The sequence below is a fragment of the Talpa occidentalis genome, unplaced genomic scaffold (assembly GCF_014898055.3).
Source record: "Talpa occidentalis isolate TD23 unplaced genomic scaffold, MPIMG_talOcc4v2.1 talOcc4.11, whole genome shotgun sequence".
In the NCBI taxonomy this organism is placed as follows: domain Eukaryota; kingdom Metazoa; phylum Chordata; class Mammalia; order Eulipotyphla; family Talpidae; genus Talpa; species Talpa occidentalis.
Window position 1 is genome coordinate 27,823,014 of NW_023601104.1, and position 21,168 is coordinate 27,844,181.

The following is a 21,168-nucleotide window of genomic DNA, read 5'->3' on the forward strand; positions in this document are numbered from 1 at the left end:
TGCTAAGTATTGAGATTTCCAAATTTAAACTTTTTAAGTTCACACAATCTTTCTCAAATAAGTCAGTTTTATTTTACTTAGATAAACACAAAATGTTCCACGCTGATGTATTTGCTTATATGTCTAATAAAAACAGAGCTCCTTTTATCTCAAAATATTATGAAATAAAATTAGTGAACTGATTAAAACATTATAAAGTTTTTTTCTTAGCAGTATACAATAAATTGTCTGAGTTAGAACTTACTTTCAGGAATCAAAGATTCTTCATCTTTTTTCTTAGAGTCCTTCTTACCCCAAAACCCACTAAACCAGCCTCCACGTTTCTCGCCTGTATCAGTAGACTTTTTCCTTAATTTTTGACCAGACCGAATCACCTAAAAATTAAAAATTTAATTATAAGATACATACCCTCTTCCATTGCAGGTATAACCAGGTTAGAATATGGCAAAAAATATTTTCAGCACTATATAAGGTCAAAAAGTGAATAAAGCCAGTTCATTCTGTAAAGATGAATTTGGTTAGTGTAGTTCCACTATTACCTTAATTTACTTTCCATATCTACTCAGAGCATTTTGATGAGGCTACATTTCTTAAGGAATATAACAATATATATAACAAAGGTTTCAAGTGAAATTTTTCTGAGCAATGTATCCTTCAAATTTACAAGTTAAAGAGACACAAATTTTGTATATATAAAGAAAAGCTCTCTGAAAGAAATTGCTTCCACATTCTAAAGCATTAGTTTAAAATAGTATTTCACAATTCATATACATCACTGGCTTGCTAAATATGTATATAAAGGGAGAGAGGACAGAAAATAAATAAAAATACAAAATCCTTAAATCTCATTTCATCCTCTTTTTTCAATAAATCCTAACTATTTTCTCCTACTACTTGTCTTTGCCCATTTTTCAGTGAGATGTAGATAAATAACCAAAAACAGAGAAAACACCAGGCTAAAGAATAACAGTGGTTAAGTTATTCAGACTTTATATGCTCATTTCCTGAATAAGTAAACTTTAACAATTTTCCTACATAAAATTTAAAATATTTTAAAATGGTAGTAAAATTGGTAACATATCATAGGCCTCTGTACGTAACAAAAAATGAAATAATTCAAATGAGAAGTTAAAAGAAAAGAGTTGAATTCTAAAACAGAATCGGTTTAATTAATGACAGTTCAGTTTAAACCAAGTTAAATAAGTACTCTTTAGCAACTGGACATTAAATAATAGATGTTCATAATAAGGAATAGGTAGGTCTTCTTCTGCCCACAAAACTATCAAAGGTCTAAGTTACTCAGTCGCAACTATGTTTTGTCAAACTTACTTATCCATTTTCAGCAGTCAGAAATGTAATGGCTGAAATATGTGTCTATCCTAACTGCTTACATTCTATATGAGAAAACATTTAACTTATTCTCTTGGCATAAAAGATTAGTGTGCTATTTTAATTTTCATGAGTATAAGTTAGATAATTTATTTAACTTTTCTATGCCTGAATTCCCTAATCTAAATTGAAGATAAGAATAGTACCTCCCTCAAGTTAATGTTACACAGCAAATTACATCAAGAAAATGTTAGCTTAACTGTTTTCATTCACATCTAGTGATAGGATCCAGTTATACTTTCTATCACCATCACTAGATTACATATCTAGTGGTACTTTCTACTTTAAAATTTTTGTGAATACAAAGCTTCAGCAAAAGCACATCAATTTTTAGTCATCAATATTTTGCGTTCATTTCAGACTTAGTTAGGAACATTATTATTAATCTAAGTGCCTGCTATATGCCATTAGTTGTGTCCTATAATTACAGGACATTGTAAGGCTTGAAAGTTAAAAAGAAGAGACATTCAAAAAAAGAAACAAAATGAAAGTAAGAAAAATTTGAAAGTGGTTTCAAAAATGTCAAATGTAGCTTTCAGATACAGGCGACTAAGTTCAATAGAAGACATGAATCTTGAGGACAAAGAAATCATACAGCCTGTGAAAACGGCTCTACCATTCCAAAATAAGTGGTTATGAAAGAGCTAAATTTTATACATTATTGATTATTCAGGAGGCGACTTGGTTAGTGTTGGAGAATCTAAAAATTAAGCAAGGAGAAAACGTAAAACTTTTGTCATAGACATGGAACACACACACTCAGGCCTTGTTTAAATTTTCAAGTTAAAAATGAATGACAAATAAGCTGCAATGGACACCATCTACACAAGTCTCAAACTAACTCCTATATTATGCATAACAAAAATAGACCCAAACCAACATCCCAAATTTGAACTATTATCCACAAAAGGCAAGAAACAACTTAATATAAGAACTTAACCAGGTTATATACTAAGACAAAATACAGACATTTTCCAGAGCAGAACATGATCAAGAGTCTATAAAATATTCACAAGATCCAGGATAAAGCCAAAATTACTTGATGTGAAAAAAAAATTTAGAAAAATGTACCCAACATTCAAGGGAAAAAAATAATCAATAGATGCCAATGGTCACATAATCTAGATATGGAAACAGATAAGGAAAATACACTTAAAATTGCTTAAAAAGATCAGTATTTTTAGCACAGAAATGGAAACTATAAAAAGGAACTCTATAGGCATTTTGACCTGAAAATATAATTTATGATCTCAAAAGACTCCCCAGATGGGCTCAATACCAAAATGGAGATGACAGAGAAATAGTAAACTGGAAGATAGATGAATAGAAATAACCCAAACTGAAGAATAGAGAGAAAAAACACTAGAGAAAAAAATGAACAAAGCCTCAGGAAACCGTGGTATAAGAGCAAAAGGTCACATACAGTGCCTATGTATATATATACACTATGTAGATATTTGCTTTCTCTTTGAAAGTTTTCAAAGTTTTTGTTACAAAATTTAAAAAAAAATTTTTTTTAAAGATTTATTTTATTTATTTATACAAGCACTGGGCGCAGTCAGAAGCGCACGGGAGGGTGAGAGAATTCACCAGAGCCAGAGTGGGGAGCAGAACAGGCAGAAGGACCGAAGTACATGCTGAGGGGAGCAGTGGGCGGCAGGAGAGGTCTGCGCACCATGTGGGACCCTCGCCGGTGGCCGGGGAGCAGCTGGGGATCGAACCGGTGCTGCAGAGGCTGCGGACAGCTTCGCAGCCCAGCGCTCAACCACTGTGCCACCAGGGGAGGTCCAAAATTTAAAAATTTTTTTCAACTTTATGTTAAGTGTTTTTTCCCCAAATATTCTAATTTGTTTTCACCTAATACAAATTAACCTATGAAAATTCAACTTTTATTCTCACCTGAATAAATTTACCAATTTCACATGAAACTTAAATTTCTTGATCCTTGATTTAAAAGAGTGGTATTAAGATGTTTAGAACAAAAAAAATCAGTAAATAAAAATGATTACCTCAACTTGTGCTTGTTGCCTTGCTAAAATTATGTTGAAGACATCTAGAGCCTTCTCCAAGTCCTACAAAACAAAGAGAGGTTTGTAATGAAGGAAAATGGCGTTAGATTAAAAAACTATTTTTTTCCAATTTCTAGGCTTATCTACATAAACAGTACTTGTGGTCTAATAAAAGTATAAGTATAAATTAGAATGTCCATTTAGGTTTCACATTTTTTAAAAATGTTTGCAATAAAAGGAAATGTATTCCAAGAAAGTAAATCCTCATTAAATATAATATGAAAATAAGAATTTTAATAAGACCATTACAATATACAGTCATATATGCAAATGGAAACAAGAATATTTGTTTTAGACATTATCTTTGAGGTTGTCATTCTAACTCTCTCCATTCTAACTCTATTATTTTACAGCCATTGTACTAAAAATATCAATAAAAAACACAAATTTAAGAATATAAAATTCTGCAAATCAACAAGCTAGCTAAAGTAGACACTGATTTGGGGAATTTATAAATATAAAAATAAGAAGAGTGTAAGATGTACTGGGTGCCCTATGTGTCAGGTGGTCTATATACAATCTCATGCAATTGTCACAAATCTGTAAGACAGATACTGTTTCCATTTTATACATGAGAACACAAGACCTGAGACACTGAGAAACTTGATGCTTTTGATAATATATAATACAGTGATTTTCACTGACTTCAGAAAAAAAGGAATTTAATTAATCCTTCATATTACAAAACAGTGGCAGAAATAGTTACATAACCTATGTTCGTATTAAGCAAATTATGTATTCAATGTGTGTTTTGCTATATTTCAAAGAGGGTTTAAGAACTCTGATCTTAAAGAGGAATACCGCTTTTTATTACAAATAATACTTTGTGAACTCTTAAAAAAAGTCAAATAAGACAAAGCAAAAAAAATACATCTAGCTAATAATAAGCATGAATTTGTACAGTTCTGAGTGATTTCCTAAACATTATCGTAAGAACCAAACACCTCTCTCCAATGTACAGTAATTTTATTTTATATGATGCTAAGATAGGGGAAAAAGGTTTAAGAAGAGAAAAAATCTGAGAAAAATTACTCTGCAATTTCCTACATAATTCTCTCAAAAAAGAGATCATTCTGTTCTTTCTAAAAGCCTATTTTAATTCAAATCACATGTAGAAGAACCAACATTAAAGGATCATTTAACTAATAATAGCTTTCACTAATAATATGCAAACTGTACCTGAATTTGTTTCTGTAATTCTTCTGATACTTTAGCCTGGGTTAATTTGTTTTTGTAGGCATTTTTATAATTCTTAAGTAACTGCCGGTGCTTTCTTATATTGCTCCATGACCACATCTGTGTATATCGTCTTATATGAACTTCCAGAACAGAATCAATTGCATATTTCCACCTGCAAATCAAATTTTGTTAATGCACACTTATTTATTTATTTGTTTGTTTGTTTAAAACGTTTTGTGTGTGTAAAAGAACTGGGGTGTAGGCCACAGGTGCTGGGGTTGGGCGGATTCACCAGAGTAAAGAGCAGAACAGGCAGATTTACTGAAATACACTGCTAAGGGGAACAGGGGGCGAGACAGGAAATGTCTGTTGCATCACATATGGGTAAGCTCCCTGGCCTGCCTGGGGACAGAACTCAGGCCCAGTGGTGACAGTGCTGAAACTAAACCCCTAGGCCACCTGGGAGGGCCCTGTTAATACACATTTAAATTAAAAAGAAAACAGTTTTTTCTAATAACTTTTGGACATTTTTGGTCTTATTAGCAGTTTTCTTGTAACAGCTCAGCAGTAACATTTGAATTCCCCAATATAATTATCTGACTTAAGTATAATAGATTATGATGAAACCTTTTCATAATAGATTATGATGAAACCCCTTCAGGAAGAGAGTATGCCGAGGCAAAAACACAGAAGCACAAATGATGTTATATGAAATTAATAATACTCCAATATGATTAAAATACTGAGTTCAACTGAGTGTCCAAAGAGTAGTAAAACCAAAAAAAAAAAAAAAAACAAAAAAAAACTGTTGAAAGTCTTGAATGCTAAATTAAGAATTTGAGAATAATCTAGGAGCTTGAATACAAAAGAATGCGTTCATGAAAAATTAACAAGGACATTTAAAAGATATCCCTCTTTGGTGTGTTAAATGAAAAAGTGTCTTTATTATATAGCTTTAAATGTCTCTTAACTCTGAGAGTCCCCCCTAACTATAAGACATGTTTCTATTTTTAAAAAAATACTAACTTACCATTGTCGACTATTGGTATGAAGTGGTAAATAAGGCTTATATTTCCTGTAAGGGGCATTTCTAACCATATAATCCACTGATTCCAAAAGGTCAATCATACTTAAGTACTATCAAAACAAGAACAAACTGCATTTATTACACTGTACACATGAATAAACACCAAATTTTATTATATTTTCATTCTAGTAAGACTCCAAATTTCCCGACATTAAATAACATAGATGTATGGTAATGCAATACATTTCATCATTTAAAACATCAATTGTAAGTTGTGATATAATTTTTAGGTTTTACTACAAAAGAAAACAGTACTTCCAATTTAACTATCACACCACTAGTAATAATATACATCCTATTTTCAGATACATTAATATGTGAAATAAATGTACATTTTAGAAACAATGGAATATGCTACCAACTACTGACAGGTTACTAAAACTATGTATTTTGATTTGGAACATCTTTTCAGCAGTAGTTATCTCCAAACTACTCCAGAAATTATTACATACTAAAGCAAAACAGAGTTATTTAAAGACCCATCTAGTTACCATCACAGCAACTCTGTGTATCTGATAAATAGCTCAACTGGAAAGAAACATATACACACACAAATAACATGACTCTAGACAAAACAAAGAAGGGAAGTTGACTTCATCCACTATGCTTCTTAAAGTAATTCTATGTAAAGGTTCCATGTGGTTATTCAGCACTTAAAATGTGGATTGTCTGAACCTAAATATAAGTGTAAAATATATCTTAGATTTCAAATACTTAAGGAAAGAGAAATAATGTAAAATATCTTTCCATGTTGACTACATGTTAAAATGGTAACATTCTGGATATGTTAGATTAAATAAAACACATTATTTTAACAAGTTCATCTTTTCTTTTTCCTTTGCTAATGTAGCTACTGGAAAATTTAAAAATCACATACGATTTGCATTATATTTTTATTGGACTGCCCTAGACTAAAAGCCCAATTAGCTAAATCCCCTGTCCTCCTTTCGCTTTCAGTTCTCCAGGTCTAGTCTCCAAACTCTCTGGGCATACTACAGAGTTTGAGAAACAATTGAAGGGAAAGAGCTGTTAAAATAGTTTATATGAAAATTAAGTAAATAATAAGTGCATATCTACTATTAAACACTGAGGAAAGAAAAATACATTAAACCCCTCCATCAAAAAATGGGAATTAAATGGGAATATTATTCACTACAAAGTGACTCTCTACTAAGGAAATTTCTTAAATTTTAAATTTATTTTGTTAAAAATACATATTTTTAAATATACTTGAGCACTATTAAAACTATTTTTCTTTTTTTTTTTTTAATGAGTCAAATCTTAACATAACAAACCACAAAAACTATTAATACCAGAACACTGGAGAAGGAATAATCACAAAGGACAAAAGCAGTCAGGATTCAAAACTAATCAAAGTTAGAAATGTCCAAGAAAATCTTACCTGAGGTTTGGTCAGTTCAATGGCAATATTTTGTACTTCTATATTCCAGTCAAGCTTAGGTGTTTTGAGTTCTGTTTCTGCGTAAGGATTCATGTAGAGTTTTGCAGAGGCTGAAATTGGCTGGAAAACTTTTATCACATGGGAAAATATAAGTGATATGTTTACATACTCTTACATATGAACAATTGTAAGTAATTATGAGACTACTGTAACTCTGAAAGTAAAAAAATATAATTAAAAATATGTAGAAAAAATGTAAAAACCAAAATTCACTACCCAAAAAATATTTATCTATCTGGTAGTCTGCATTCAGCCAACTGTCAATCTCAATAAAGCAGAATCTCCAAGAAGGAAATTAGAATCTTATATTTCTAAATGAGAAATGCACAAAATATAGACAAATCTACCCTAAATTAGGTTTATCTTTCTTGCTATAAGACATTTAATGATTTTACTTTTCATTAAAAATAATCATACTAGAGAGAAAACAAAACTGTATTGATTTCTATCTTAATCACTGGCAGAATTCAGGAACAGAATCATAAATGAAATTCAAATTACCCAGAAAATAAACTGCTTACTAATACACAATTCTGAAAATGATCATTACATGTATAACTTAGAATCAACCAAAGAAAATATTCTTAAAGTTGACAGGTAGCATGAAAAGATGTATTAGGGAAATGATAAGGCAAAGTAACAAGATAAATTTTAACTTTGAATAGCATGAAAATTATATAAATTATGCCATCCTACAGTATGTATAATTTATATAAGATTATATGAAAATTTAACTTATTTAGAGGCTATTTATAAGTAGAAAATGCCTAAGAATGAAGTACATTTCCCCGAACTATTTCTTCCACCACCAAACTGAATGCTTAATTAAACTGAAATCAATGAAACTAAGTGCTTCCCAAGCTAGCAGTATCTGAAAAATGTCACCGTTAAATAGAGGGGTCTATGAATATAAAGAGAAAATGGCAACTTTCATATAAAGGCAATTAGCTAAAAAAGAATATGAGAAAGCAATGAACCAGAAGAATGTGGAATATGGAAGAACATGGGAATGAAATCTGAGAAAAAATACAGAGGGATATATTAAATAAAAACAAGCAAACAGCTTTTCAAGAAGGGAACAGAAATGGAGAAAACAGGTAAGATAAATAAATAAGCGGGCAATTTTGTCAGAGATCTACTTAAGAGTAAATAAAGGTGAGGCTGCCAAGAAATTGAAAAGTTTACTCATAAAGTCTCTAGTGCTCAGTTAAAGTTTCAACACTGCAATAGTGACTTGTGAGGGGTGACCTAAATAGCCAGATCTCAGCGGTTTATTTAAAAAAAAAAAAAAAAAAAAGAAATGATGAAAAACTAACTCCTAAAATAAAGAAGGGACCTCCCTGGTGGCACAAGGGGTTAAGATGCAACCTATGAAGCTATCCGCAGCCAATACAGCATGAGTTCGATCCCCAAGCAGGGAACCACACACATGGTGCAGCAGACCTCTCCTGACTTGCCAGCTGCTCCCCTCAGCAGTGTATTTCAATCTGCCTGTTCTGTTTCCCACTCTTTCTCTGGTGAATCCTCTCACCCCCCCACACTTCTAGCCTGTATTCCGGTTCCTGTATGCATAAATAAAACTTTAAAAAAAAAAAAGCATTAAATTAAATTAAATTAAATTAAAATAAAATAAAGAAGATGAAAATAAAGTAAAAAGGAAACATGGAGATCAAGGATGGTTAACTTTTGGGGTAACTACAATCACATAGCCCTTCTCTCATTACTCTCCAGCAGTGTACATGGTATAATCTATTCCTAATTAACTAGCTATAATCCAAATATGCTGTATCATAAAATAAAGTATAAAATTAGTATTTTCTTCAAAAAAGATAAACACATGCAATTTGCAGCAACATGGATGGCGCTGGAAGGGATCATGCTCAGCGAAATAAGCCAAAAAGAAAAAGAAAAATACCAGATGGTCTCACTCATAGCAGGAATCTAGAAAACTTAAATAAGGGACCAGGAAAATGAATATAAGAAAGTGAAAATCAAAATCAACAAAAAACTATGAACCAGAGACACTTTTTGGGGGGTGGGGGGCGGGAGGGGAAGGATTGGGGTCAGAATGGGGCGTTTGCAATTGTATGGGGGAATATAAAAATAAAATTTATTATTTAAAAAAAAAATTAGTATTTTCTCTTTGTCAGAATAACTTTATCTATAAAATATATTAAAGCATGTAATTCCTACGACAAATAAATATTTACCATTACTTACTATATTGATGGTCTAGAGATACATTGCTACTTTTAAGTATTTCACTTTTGAGCTGATCCTAAACAAGGAATAGGAATTACATAAGAATGAAAAAGAAAACACAAATATTCAGTCACACTACAAAATAAAACCTTGACTCTGAAACCAGTATCTTTAGTCCCTTCTTTGTAATAGTCCACAAGAACACACTCAGCATTTTTTGTAGGTATTATTTTTTTAGAATAAAATAAAGAAGTAAATAATTTTTCAGTTTTAAGTATCTAGAAACAGAATTATAAAATTGTGTTTCCCCTCTGATTTATACACAGATATGTGTGTAAATGTATTTATGTGTGTGTACATACACACACGGATTTCAAACACTTTATAGACAAAGGCAAATTATTTGTTCCCTTAGCTTTCTGTGAAATAAGACAATATTTTGGAATTAATCAGTTCAGAAAATTAATTATTCTTCCTTTATCTGAGTAAATATTATTAACACTAGCTGAGAACACAGAATTTTGAATTAATCTCTCACTATACAGGAAATCATCACAAATTCTTAAAACATTTGCTGAGGTTATATCCTTTGGATCTGAAAAGTATCATCTTTCTATAAAAAACTCTTCAAATAATCACTCTCCTATGAAATACCACAATGTAACACAATGACAACCATTCATATAAGAGTGTAAAAAAACTTAAGCATAGTTTTAATTTAATAGGCTAGGTTTCTCATCTCACTGTCAAGGGAATGATTGCACAAAGGTCTTCAAAAAAAAAGACACAGGACAGATTTCAAATACTGTGTTTCACAGTTCTGATTTAGTTACACACAACCTAAACAAATGTCTGACATCCTGTCCTCATTAAGGACCTCGTATGTTAAACAAATGTAGGGAGCATTGTCTTGCAGGTGGAAAGTGAAATTACCAAGATCTGTTCCCGTGATCCCTGGTAAGACATGCTGCAGTTTACATTCCAGTACGCGCTAAGACTATCAAGTCGTATAAGCTATAAAAGAAAAATGGAATAAGTGAGGCAATTAGCAGATTGAGATTATGAAACCATATGCTCACATTCACTCCTCCAAAATAATCCAACCACCATTTTGAGCTTTCAAAGAAAAGAAATAATGCAAAAATGGGGGGTGGGGGACTGGAGCGTAAATATATTCATGTTTTTCATAGACTTTATTATTAATTTAGCATTTGGTAAGTCATGCTTTCAGGAACACTATTTCCAGGGGATTTATTCACTCAATTATTAAATATTTATTGAGAATTTAGTACTGAACAAACACTGTAAATGTTTTGCTAAATAAGAAAGACATGACCAAATTGTATGAATGACCGTTTCCAGGGAGGAGTAAGGGGAAAGGAGTCTATATATAAATATAGCCTCTTGAAGGTTCACAATATTTATTAACATACTTAAATTACTGGGAAGTTCTACAGTTTAAAATATAATGAAACATACCTGTTTAACTGAGTAGAGCTTATTACTTTTATTTGACCTTATTATAAATAAGCTTAGTACCTTATTTATTTGACCTCTTATTTTACCTTACTTATTTATGTGAGCATAAGCATTACCTTATGCTCCATAAAATACAACATGGGAAATAATTTTATCCAGTTTCTTTACCTCCGTGGTGAAGATCCTAAACCTCAAAATAGGTAAGTGATTACAGAATATTACATAGTAAATAGCAGAGCAAAAACTACATTCTAGACTTTTAACTCATACTCCAATGGCATATTTTGCCTCATCAAAGTTTTTTCAAGAAAAAATATTAACAAGAATTTTTCAATCTAGTCTAATACCTTGTATATAATTTTCTCCGTTTCATTTAATATGCATGGTGTCCAGTGTTCATTTGTAGTCTAAAAGAAAAACAGGAAAACTGTGAAAAATATATATATACACATATATATGTATATATGTCACAAAACAATACTCTAATATCTGTTATCTGTACCAAAATAACTTAGGAAGAAAAGCCATTCAGCTAACATGAGCTACTGCAAATTTACTGAATGATGATGTGTCTGAGCTGTGAAAAGAACTGGATATGAATAAAAACTGAAAGTTAAGCTATGAACTATTGGAAAGGGTCATATTCCTTAAAAAAGAACAAATAAGTATTGAAAAGGAGGGAAAAAAACAGGAGCCATGTTACTATGAAGTCAAAATGGACAAAAATGCTAAATGCTACCCTGAGATAAACTGAATTTATAAGCAGCCAGAGTACTACTGATTAACTTGTTAAGAACAGTTTCATGGAATATTAGTCAGAGGACAGTGAGAAGGAAGCAGGGAAATAAAAATAGCAAAGGTAGAAAAATTCCTTCAGAAAGTTTAGTAAGAAAGAGCAAAGGAAAGCACTCTTTAAATGAGGCTTCAATGAGATGGGAGAAAGGAGAGGCTTTTAAATTTTTTGTAAAGAGAATTAAATGTCTTTAAATGCTTACAAGAACGGGGAAGTGGGAAGGAGGAGAGTTGAAGATTTAGGAAAGTCAGAAACAGGTGGAAAGAACAAAGAAAAAGATGGGCAGGATGGGGAGAAAATGCTCTTGAGGACACAGGGGAGAACAGGATCCAGATCAGAGGTATGAAGATTGCCATAGATGTAAAAGTCAGATTGTAATACCACCAACAGCATATGAGGGCTCCTTTATCTGCACATCCCTGCTAACATGTATTGTTTCTGGGCTTTTTGATATGGGCCATTCTCACAAGTGTCAGGTGGTATCTCACTGTAGTTTTGATTTACATTTCCCTGATGATGAGCATTTTTACACATGCTTGTGGGCCATCTCTATTGTAACTTGGACATCAGCCTTGTCAGATATGTGACAGACAAATATTTTCTCCCATTCAGTCAAGTGTATTTTTGTTTTAATGACAGTTTATTTTTGCTGTGCAAAAGCTTTTTAGTCTGGTGTGGTTCCATTTGTTTATATTCGCCTATTTTGCCACTAGAAACGAGTTCACAAAGACATCACTGAAACCAGTGTCATGGAGTATTTTGCCTATGTTTTCTTCAATGTACTTTATGGTCTGGGGGCTTATATCCATGACTTTAATTCATTTTGAGTTAATTTTTGTGTAAGGTGTTAGATAGTAATGTAGTTTCATTCTTTCGCAAAGGTTGTCCAGTTTTCCCAATACTACTTGTTGAAGAGATGCTCCTTACTCCATTGTATAGTCTTGACTCCTTTGTCATAGACTAACTGTCCAAATATGTGTGCATTTATTTCTGGACTATCAATTCTAATCAATTAGGCTGTGTGTCCCATTTAAATGCATAGCTTTTATAAATCTACCATGTGGTCAAGCAATTCTACTCATAAGTAACCCAAAAATGCAAAAGCACTAATTCTAAAAGATACATGCACTCTTATGTTCACTGCAGCACTATTTACAATAGACAAGTTATGGGAATAACCTTAGTGCCCAATGACATAAAACTGGATTAAGAAGATGTGGTGTATATACACAAGGAAATACTTGTGTATATACATGTATATACATAAGTGATAATAAAGTGAACTTGCCAATTGTGACAGTATAAATGGAACTGGAGGGGATAATGCTAAGCAAAATAAGTTAGACGGGAGAAGACAAATATTGCATGGTTTCACTGATACTTGGAATATAAATAAATAAAACAGAGGGCCAATCAAAACCTATCCAGTAACAAACATCAGGAATCTGTCTGTGTAATTAAGGTTACCAGAGCAGGAGAGGGAAGGTGAAGAGCTAAGTAGGGAAGGGGTCCAATGGACTGATGGAATATAGATACCTTAGTGGTAAACCGGTATGGTGACATGTACCTGAGGAAGTGTGATCCTATGCCTTTGGATCACACAGGGTGTTTTAAAACACAATCAATCAATCAATCAATCAAATGAAGTGATACATTTTTAAAAGATAGTAAAATAATTAAATTTATTTCCTGTACTCTGTATTTTTTAATTATCAGCATTATTGTGAGAGCGTCACAGAAAAAGCTGGTAAACAGATCAGGTCAACTTAGTCTTCCTTAGCTTAAATTTGTGTGAGTAAAATGTTGTTAATATAAATATGTTCAAAATTTTATGCTTTCTGAGAAGGCCCTGGAGATTTTTCAATACTCTTGTTTTCCTGGGGAGAAATAATAACTAAATTCTTTTTTATTATTATATATAGTTAACTTTATTTTCATTAATATTTTGTGTAATATAATTTCAAAGTGGGTCTCAGTTCTAAGACAAGCAAGAAAAAAAAAAAAAACCAGATATCACAAATCTCTTCAGAAACTGCTTTCACACTGTTCCCAACAGCAGAGCAGGAATTCAGGGTCCCCAATGCTGACATCCAACATTTTACCCTTGAGATTTTACCTCTAGATAAAGAAAGAATATCAGCATACAGGAACAAAACTGTACAAGTGGATCATAAGAACAAACTCTGAGCTATAAGGGTTGCAAGGATAATGAATGATTTCCTCTCCTACAATTGCAGTGTCATATTTCAGTTTTAGAGTTTTTACTTTTTAAGTAAAATGCCCGAGTATATGGGGGAAAAGTTAAGTTTCAACTGGAAAGATGGAAAAAGGAATGGTATGGATACAAAAAGAGGTAGATTAGCTATTATTGTCATAACAAGTCAATGCAGTCATAGAAGCAGAAAATAATTGAGGTCATATGCCAAATTCTTTACGCACACTTTCTCATTTAATCATCACAGAAACACTAAATTGTGAGTACTGTTCTATTAGTGAATGAATGAAGTTTAGATAGGAGACAAAACATGGCAACCAATACAATAATATGTAATAGGGGCTTTGATAAAATATAAAAATGGTGTGCATAAAAGAGGGAATGGTAAATTCTAAGAGGGAAATATAAAATGAATGAGAAAGACAAAGGTAATATCGCACACAAGAATTAAGATCTGAATAACACTGGCAGGGAGAAAAGGGAAGAGAATAATAAAGACAGAAAGCAAACAATACGAAGAGTCTGAGCAAAGATAAAGAGGATCAAACACACACATTAAGGAATCTAAGCACCATTCTTGTGCATTAGTTTACCTGTTATCAGACAATGAGGCACAAGACTATTTTACTTTTTTTGTTTGGTCTAACAGACACTTAAAGTTAACTGCTATGCTCACTTAAGACTAATAAATCTCCTTTTTTTTAAACAATTATCTCTCAAACTTTCAGAACGTAGATGCTGGTTTCTTACAGGGGCTAATGCATATTTCTTTGTTATCAAAAGCTACTTCAAATTTATTTTGAAAATAAGCAGAGGATAAAATGTGTATCACATAGTCACCCCCTTGATTATTTTCCATTGTTTTTCAGTTCTTTAACGTTTTGTTTCTACTTTGGTCTTTAACTCAATGTATAGCTCTATTTCTCTATAGACATCTATCATTCTAAGTCTCCTTGCAATCATGTCCTTTCTCTGTTTCTCTGGCAATCCACGCCAGTCATTTCTCTTGCCCTTCTCTTCCTACTTAGGTCCTCTCCATATAAATAATCATAAAGCAAATATGTATGTGATATGATTTATTGTTCACTTTCCTTAGCATTAAAATTTTTCCTACTAGTTAGTTGTCTATATATGGGGAAAGATTACCCAACCCAGACATACACATTCTCTATTTTTAAAATCCTTCAAAAGAAACCAAACAACACTATAAAATACTTAATCAAAATAAATTACCTTGCATATATCTCAATATAATAAAAACATAGGTACATATAAACATATACACATGTATAAGCTATTTGGAAATTCCATCTACCTATATACCAGAGTCAGAACATTACTATAAAAATGTATCTTCTCCTTTCCTACATATTTAAAACACAACTTGTAATTCATTCAAAACATTTGATAATGATATTTGTTAAACTCTAAAACAAAAACAGAGAATGTAGTAACAGTATCACTAAGAATTCTGAGATTTTGCAATAGTTAATTTTAGACAGCTCCCCCTTTAACTTGGGAATACTACTTCGCATATAAATTATGAATGAGGCCAACATTACCAAAAGACTAAGTTCTCCCAGCGTGACACCAAATGAAAGAGGTCGTATTGGATCTGTTACCTATCAAAGAAGAAAAGGTGACATTAAAATACACAGATGAGGGTGAATTATGTTCCACTGTTTACAGTAGCAACACAGCGCAATGAGTTTACAAGTAAGTCACACAACGGGATGGCTCTGTGAAAAAGAAAGGCAGTAACAAAACTGGGATTATTCAGATTTTGTAGGCACAACACTAATTATGATACTTTACCAGTGTGACTCTTCTTACTATAAGTGAGAAGACACTAACTACACCTAAACAGATTCAGTCTCTTTATGTATGGCATTAAAGATGTACTCTGTGAAAAATGAAACAGGGCATGACAGATAACCACAATATCACTCAACTATTTTTAGAACACTTAAGAGTTTTATTCTTAGAGGGTCTCCCTCATGGCGCAGGCGGATGAACACAGTGCTGTGAAACTGTCCCAATCTCCGCAGCACGGGTTCTATCCCAGCCAGAGGGGGAAATACCCACATGGCGTGGCAGACCTACATGGCGTGGCAGACCTCTCCTGTCTTGCCTGCTGCTCCCCTCAGCAGTGTATTTCAGTCAGCCTGCCCGTTCTGTTCCCCGCTCTGTCTCTGGTTAATCCTCTCACCCTCCCGCACATCTGGCCTGTTCTGGGTTCTTGTATAAATAAATAAATCTTTAAATAAGAAAAACAAAACAAAACAAAAAATGCTTTAAAAAAAATGAGTTTCACCCTTAGAAATACAAAGAGTCTCTTTAAACCTTAAATTTTCTGGACACTTCCAAAATATTTCATGAGGAAATAGCCAAGATTCAATTTCCTCAGTCCCTTGACGCAAAATCAGACAATATTAAACTTTTCCTCTACTTCTGATCTTTGATAAGTTATACACAGTGCTTCCACTGTACATTGATGTACACAATGTCATTATTTTAAACATCTTACAGATGTCCAGAAGTCATACAGAATTTTTGGTCATGTCAGAATCTAGGGAAACTAGATAAGAGAAAATAAAATAACATTTTAAGTCAGCCTACAAGGATGCCAGAGTCTAGTTACATATAGCCTTTCTCCATTATAAAAAAATCCAAGGTCTGGTATAGATGAAAAACAAAATTAGTTTTGTAAGCTTTGTTTTTAATATCAGATATATTACGATTTTTCCTTTCCTGATCTTTTTATACCTACAGATATCTAGTTCAAAATAACTTACATATTTTACAGAAGAAACAAATAAAACTACTCTGCTGCTAATGTATACTTATAAACTATTGCTATCTACCAATGACAATCTTTATAATAAATTATTTTACTTTCTAGTACCCACTTCTTACACTGTGTATTTTCCGTTATTCTTCTGGATACAATAATAATCACATTAAAAGGATGATGCAGGTAAGATTCCTTTCCCCTTTTTAAATTTTTTCCTTTTGTTTTATTTTAATATATGTTGTCACTGACATCAATTTAAACACAAATGATGCCACTTATTTCACTATATGCATTTCTGTATTTTTTATTTTATTTTTTTAAGATTTATTTATTATTTATACAAGCACTGGGTACAGTCAGAAGCGTGGGAGGGTGAGAGAATTCACCAGAGCCAGAGTGGGGAGCAGAGCAGGCAGAAGGACCGAGGTACACTGCTGAGGGGAGCAGCGGGCAGCAGGAGAGGTCTGCGCGCCATGTGGGACCCTCCTCCATGGCCGAGGAGCAGCCGGGGATCGAACTGGCTCTGCAGAGGCTGCGGGCAGCTTTGCAACCCAGCGCTCAACCGCTGCGCCACCGGGGAGGCCCTCTGTATATTTTATTTAGGAGAGAAATAATGTACCTTTCTAATTGTACTTGCTCAGTAAAAAAGCCTAGTTTCAAACTAATGTTCTTCATCAATATGCTGTTAGTCTTAGGAATAATTTTTTAACTTCCATGGTATGTTCAGTGTATTTTATTTTCTTAAATTTGTTTTAAACAAGATCAGTTATGAGTTAGTTTTTATAGACATTTATTTATTAACAAAGCTCAGTTTAATGAATACATAAAAAAGATAAAATCAATATAAGACAGAGATGACATATTTTTTAAAATTAAAAATATGTCTGAGTATGAAGATACATAAGGAAATTATCAGAAACAAGTTCTATATCTATCACTATTGCTTTAATTCAATCTAAACCAATGCAAATTAAAACCAATAAGAATGTGAACTCATTTTTGTAACAGATGGAATAATATTTCCAATTTCCTGGGTAAATGAAAAATTCAAGGTTTCTTATCAAAACTCCAAACTTTAAAACAATGTATATATTAAGTTTAAAATATGCTACACCTTAAAATGAATTAGTAAAAGTTCTTAACTAACATTAAGTATTATAAGTGGGGATTATAAGTTATAAGTGAAGATTGATTTCTAAACATATTGTTACAGGTATGCAAGTGGTTGTGGTTGTTCAAGTCCATGCAGTATAAAAAGAATTAAACAGTCAAATAACTTATGTTTTAATCACTCTGTACCAACTACCATTATAACTGAGTATTTCATCACCTCTTGGAACTAATTTTTTTTTAATTTTATATATTTTTCACATCATTTTTCATTTTTGCACAATGTTCGTATTTTCATCTTGGTTTTATTCCCCAAACAATTACCACCCCCCTTTTTTTTTACCCTAATCCCTCCTCCCCCCCCCACCCCCGGAACTAAATTTTTTTATCAGTGAAAGAAGAAAATTACTTCCTTAACATTATGATAGTATAAGTCTTCAGACATTAAACAAAAATCAAAATAAATAATAAAGGACAATCTAAAACTCTCTTACATAAACTTTAGAAAGGAGCATAAGGTAGTTTTATGACATGTTTATACAGATAAATGGCCAATGAAAAAAACCTAACACAGGGAAGAAGATATGATAGTGAATTAAGCAGAAAAAAATTAACCTTAGATTTAAAATTGGGTACAGATAAACCATATGTAGACAAATCAAGACTTAATTAAATACACAATCACTAAGTTAAAGCAAGTAGTTAAATTACTTACATCATCTTCATATTTAATGTGAATGTCTGTAATTTTTACTTGTACATTCTTAATTACTTGAGTTGCCAATTTTTCCAAAAATGTATCCTTTTTGGCTTCTTTTGGTTTATCTACAAAAAACAGAAAAATACAAGGTCAAGAGTTGAAATTCTCACATCCCTCATAATCAATGACCAAAAAGATAGCAAAGGTACTCATTGGAAATTACAGCCTATTCTAGTGTCCTTGTTTAATTTTAGATTTATTTTAGATTTTAATATGCATTTTAAACTTAAAACATTTTTGAATTCACATTATAATCTAACATTCATTTTACCTTTGAAGGCAGAAATCAAGTAGCAATGTGTATAAATAACACATGGCATAAAAACTACTTTACCTACCTTTTGAGCGATCAAGACCTTTAAAAGCTTTCTTAAAATGTTTTTTGTGCTTTTTACGTTTACGTCCTTCTCAGTGGAAGCATTTTAGTGAAAAAAGGATAAAATTCAAGTTAGGAGACGAGAGGACACAAAGGAAAACAAGAGAATTTTTCCTTACAGAAAATTTTGGTAATATTCACCTCACTCTGTTCTAAACTAAGCTATTAGTTCAATACAAACAGAAATTCACAAACCTTAAATTTAGAATAACTTTCTTTAGCCTAGAAAATAACTTGGTAGATACAATTACATAAAAAATTGGATAAAATATCCATACTCAAAGTCTTTCATAAATTTATAAGTTTTCACAAAACAATGTTTAATTTTAAGTTCAATGTTACCAAAATATTGGAAATGTAATAATGACAAAATATGAAACTTTCAGAGAAAAACTTTGATAGTTATGTGGTAAGAACACAGGAATACAAATGAAATAAATGGGTAGGTTGCCAACAGATGACTTCCTCTGAATGACACAACTTACAAGCAAAATTCTTTAATGACTTAATAATATAAAGAATACAAAAGAACATAAAAAATACATTTAACGATACATTAAAATTAGTGTAATAATTCCTTTAATAGCCTCACCCTCTTTTATTTAGCATTGCCTCAGTTTCACAATATGAATTAATACCCACCTTATCCAAGTTATAAACCTTTATATTCACCAGCCTACTAGGTATCAATTCTACTCTAAAACCTGAAGCAGTCTCAGAAGGGTCTGCCTGGCTCTAGTCTCCACTCTCACCTCCTATCGAACATCCTTCTGTTAGAGGGAAAGGATGTCCTGAGCTAATTCCATGCAGGCTTTGTGGACTCTATCCCCACTCCAGACCAAAGCCATCAAGACATTGGGAAAGACAAATCCCATCACCACCAAAGGGAAGGTGGCTGGGACCTGAGGGTGGAGTTAAGCAGCCAGGTTGGGTATAAAAACCAAACACTTGGGCCTTGGGGGGCTCGCTCTCTCACTTGCCTCCTGGCTTCACGGCTCCTGGCTTGCAGCCAGCTCTCAGAGTGCCATTCGGGATTCCAGATCTGTGGATCGGTTAGGACGCATTTAAAACTTTGTCTCCCACTTTTCTCCCTGAGTTGTACATTTCCTCGTTTGCCCTTCCCTTGTAAATAAACCTTTTATTAACCTTTCGTGTGTGCCTGCAGTAGAGTATTAATAAGTACTTTAAAGCGCGTGGGTGAGGACTCACAGTCAGGTAACCCGTTTTGTATCGGGGCTGCCCTGTAACACTTCTACCCTGCTACTGATATCAAGAATGGTAACTTTCTAAAATACTATTCACAATCTGTTAATCCCTGCTTAAGTCTTTGAAAACCTCTCTATGGTCTGCCAGATGGAAAAGATTTTGCGTAAAAGGAAGGTCCTTTCATGATCTGAGCCTGTTTTATCACCTACCATTCATCACTGCACTGACCATTACAGAAATACTACTTATGCTTCCAAAGCAAGTCATACCTTTCTAATGCCTCAAGTCATTTCCTGAACCTCAGTTTAATTCCCTCAAGTTTTTTTCATCTAGCAAACTCCTAAGAGGTTTCCAAATCTCAAGTCCAGCACTATCACCTCTGTGAAGCCCTCCCTCTTCAAGTCCTCCGAGCAGCTTCAGGGCTGTCTGTCACTGTACCTTATATACATAGACTTGCATTAAATAGTGAGTACCCTATACTTAAAGGGTATAAGGTATATCCCTGGTGTCACGCCAACAGGGAGGAACCTTCACTTTGACAGGAATTACCCTAATCCAAATGCCTGGGCACAAAGCATCTGAGCATGATACATACCTGTTCAAATGAATCCAAAAATATACATCTAAACATAATAATGAAGTATAGGAACTCAATTAATATTAGATATTTGAGAGAATGAGATTTAGCTTGTAATTTTAAATTTGTTTTTTCTTGATATTTTAAAGCAAATTGTCCTACCGCTATAAAAACTAAGAATCATATCCTAAATTACAAGAAAAAAAAAATCAAGGAAAAAAAACAGAATCTGGAAATTGTTATTATCAGTATATATTGTCATAGTGATGGTCTTTTTCACTCACAAATTAAACATTTCACTCACAAATTAAACATTTAGAAAAAAGACTGCATTCTCAAAAAAAAACACTATTTGAAAAGAAATTTTAGAAAATGGACTAGGCCAGAAAAGTATCCCATATGTCCCACAGACAGGTTTCAGCTGCCTGGGACTAAATTCTACAACAACTTGCTCTACGCACTAGACCTTC

General features: G+C 32.7%; 1 protein-coding gene across 2 annotated transcripts in view; it reads right to left on the reverse strand.

Annotated features, from left to right (window-relative positions):
* VPS13C (vacuolar protein sorting 13 homolog C) overlaps positions 1-21,168 on the reverse strand; it is a 194,053-nt gene that overhangs the window by 143,475 nt on the left and 29,410 nt on the right. For both annotated transcript variants that reach the window (XM_054687747.1, XM_037502618.2), the window contains exons 6-15: positions 18,495-18,604; positions 15,438-15,497; positions 11,215-11,274; positions 10,322-10,402; positions 9,407-9,464; positions 7,127-7,254; positions 5,668-5,774; positions 4,638-4,809; positions 3,399-3,461; positions 245-374 (exon numbers count right to left, since the gene is read on the reverse strand). In XM_054687747.1, the coding sequence (XP_054543722.1) occupies positions 245-374; positions 3,399-3,461; positions 4,638-4,809; positions 5,668-5,774; positions 7,127-7,254; positions 9,407-9,464; positions 10,322-10,402; positions 11,215-11,274; positions 15,438-15,497; positions 18,495-18,604 (969 nt within the window). The remainder of the gene's footprint in view (positions 1-244; positions 375-3,398; positions 3,462-4,637; positions 4,810-5,667; positions 5,775-7,126; positions 7,255-9,406; positions 9,465-10,321; positions 10,403-11,214; positions 11,275-15,437; positions 15,498-18,494; positions 18,605-21,168) is intronic.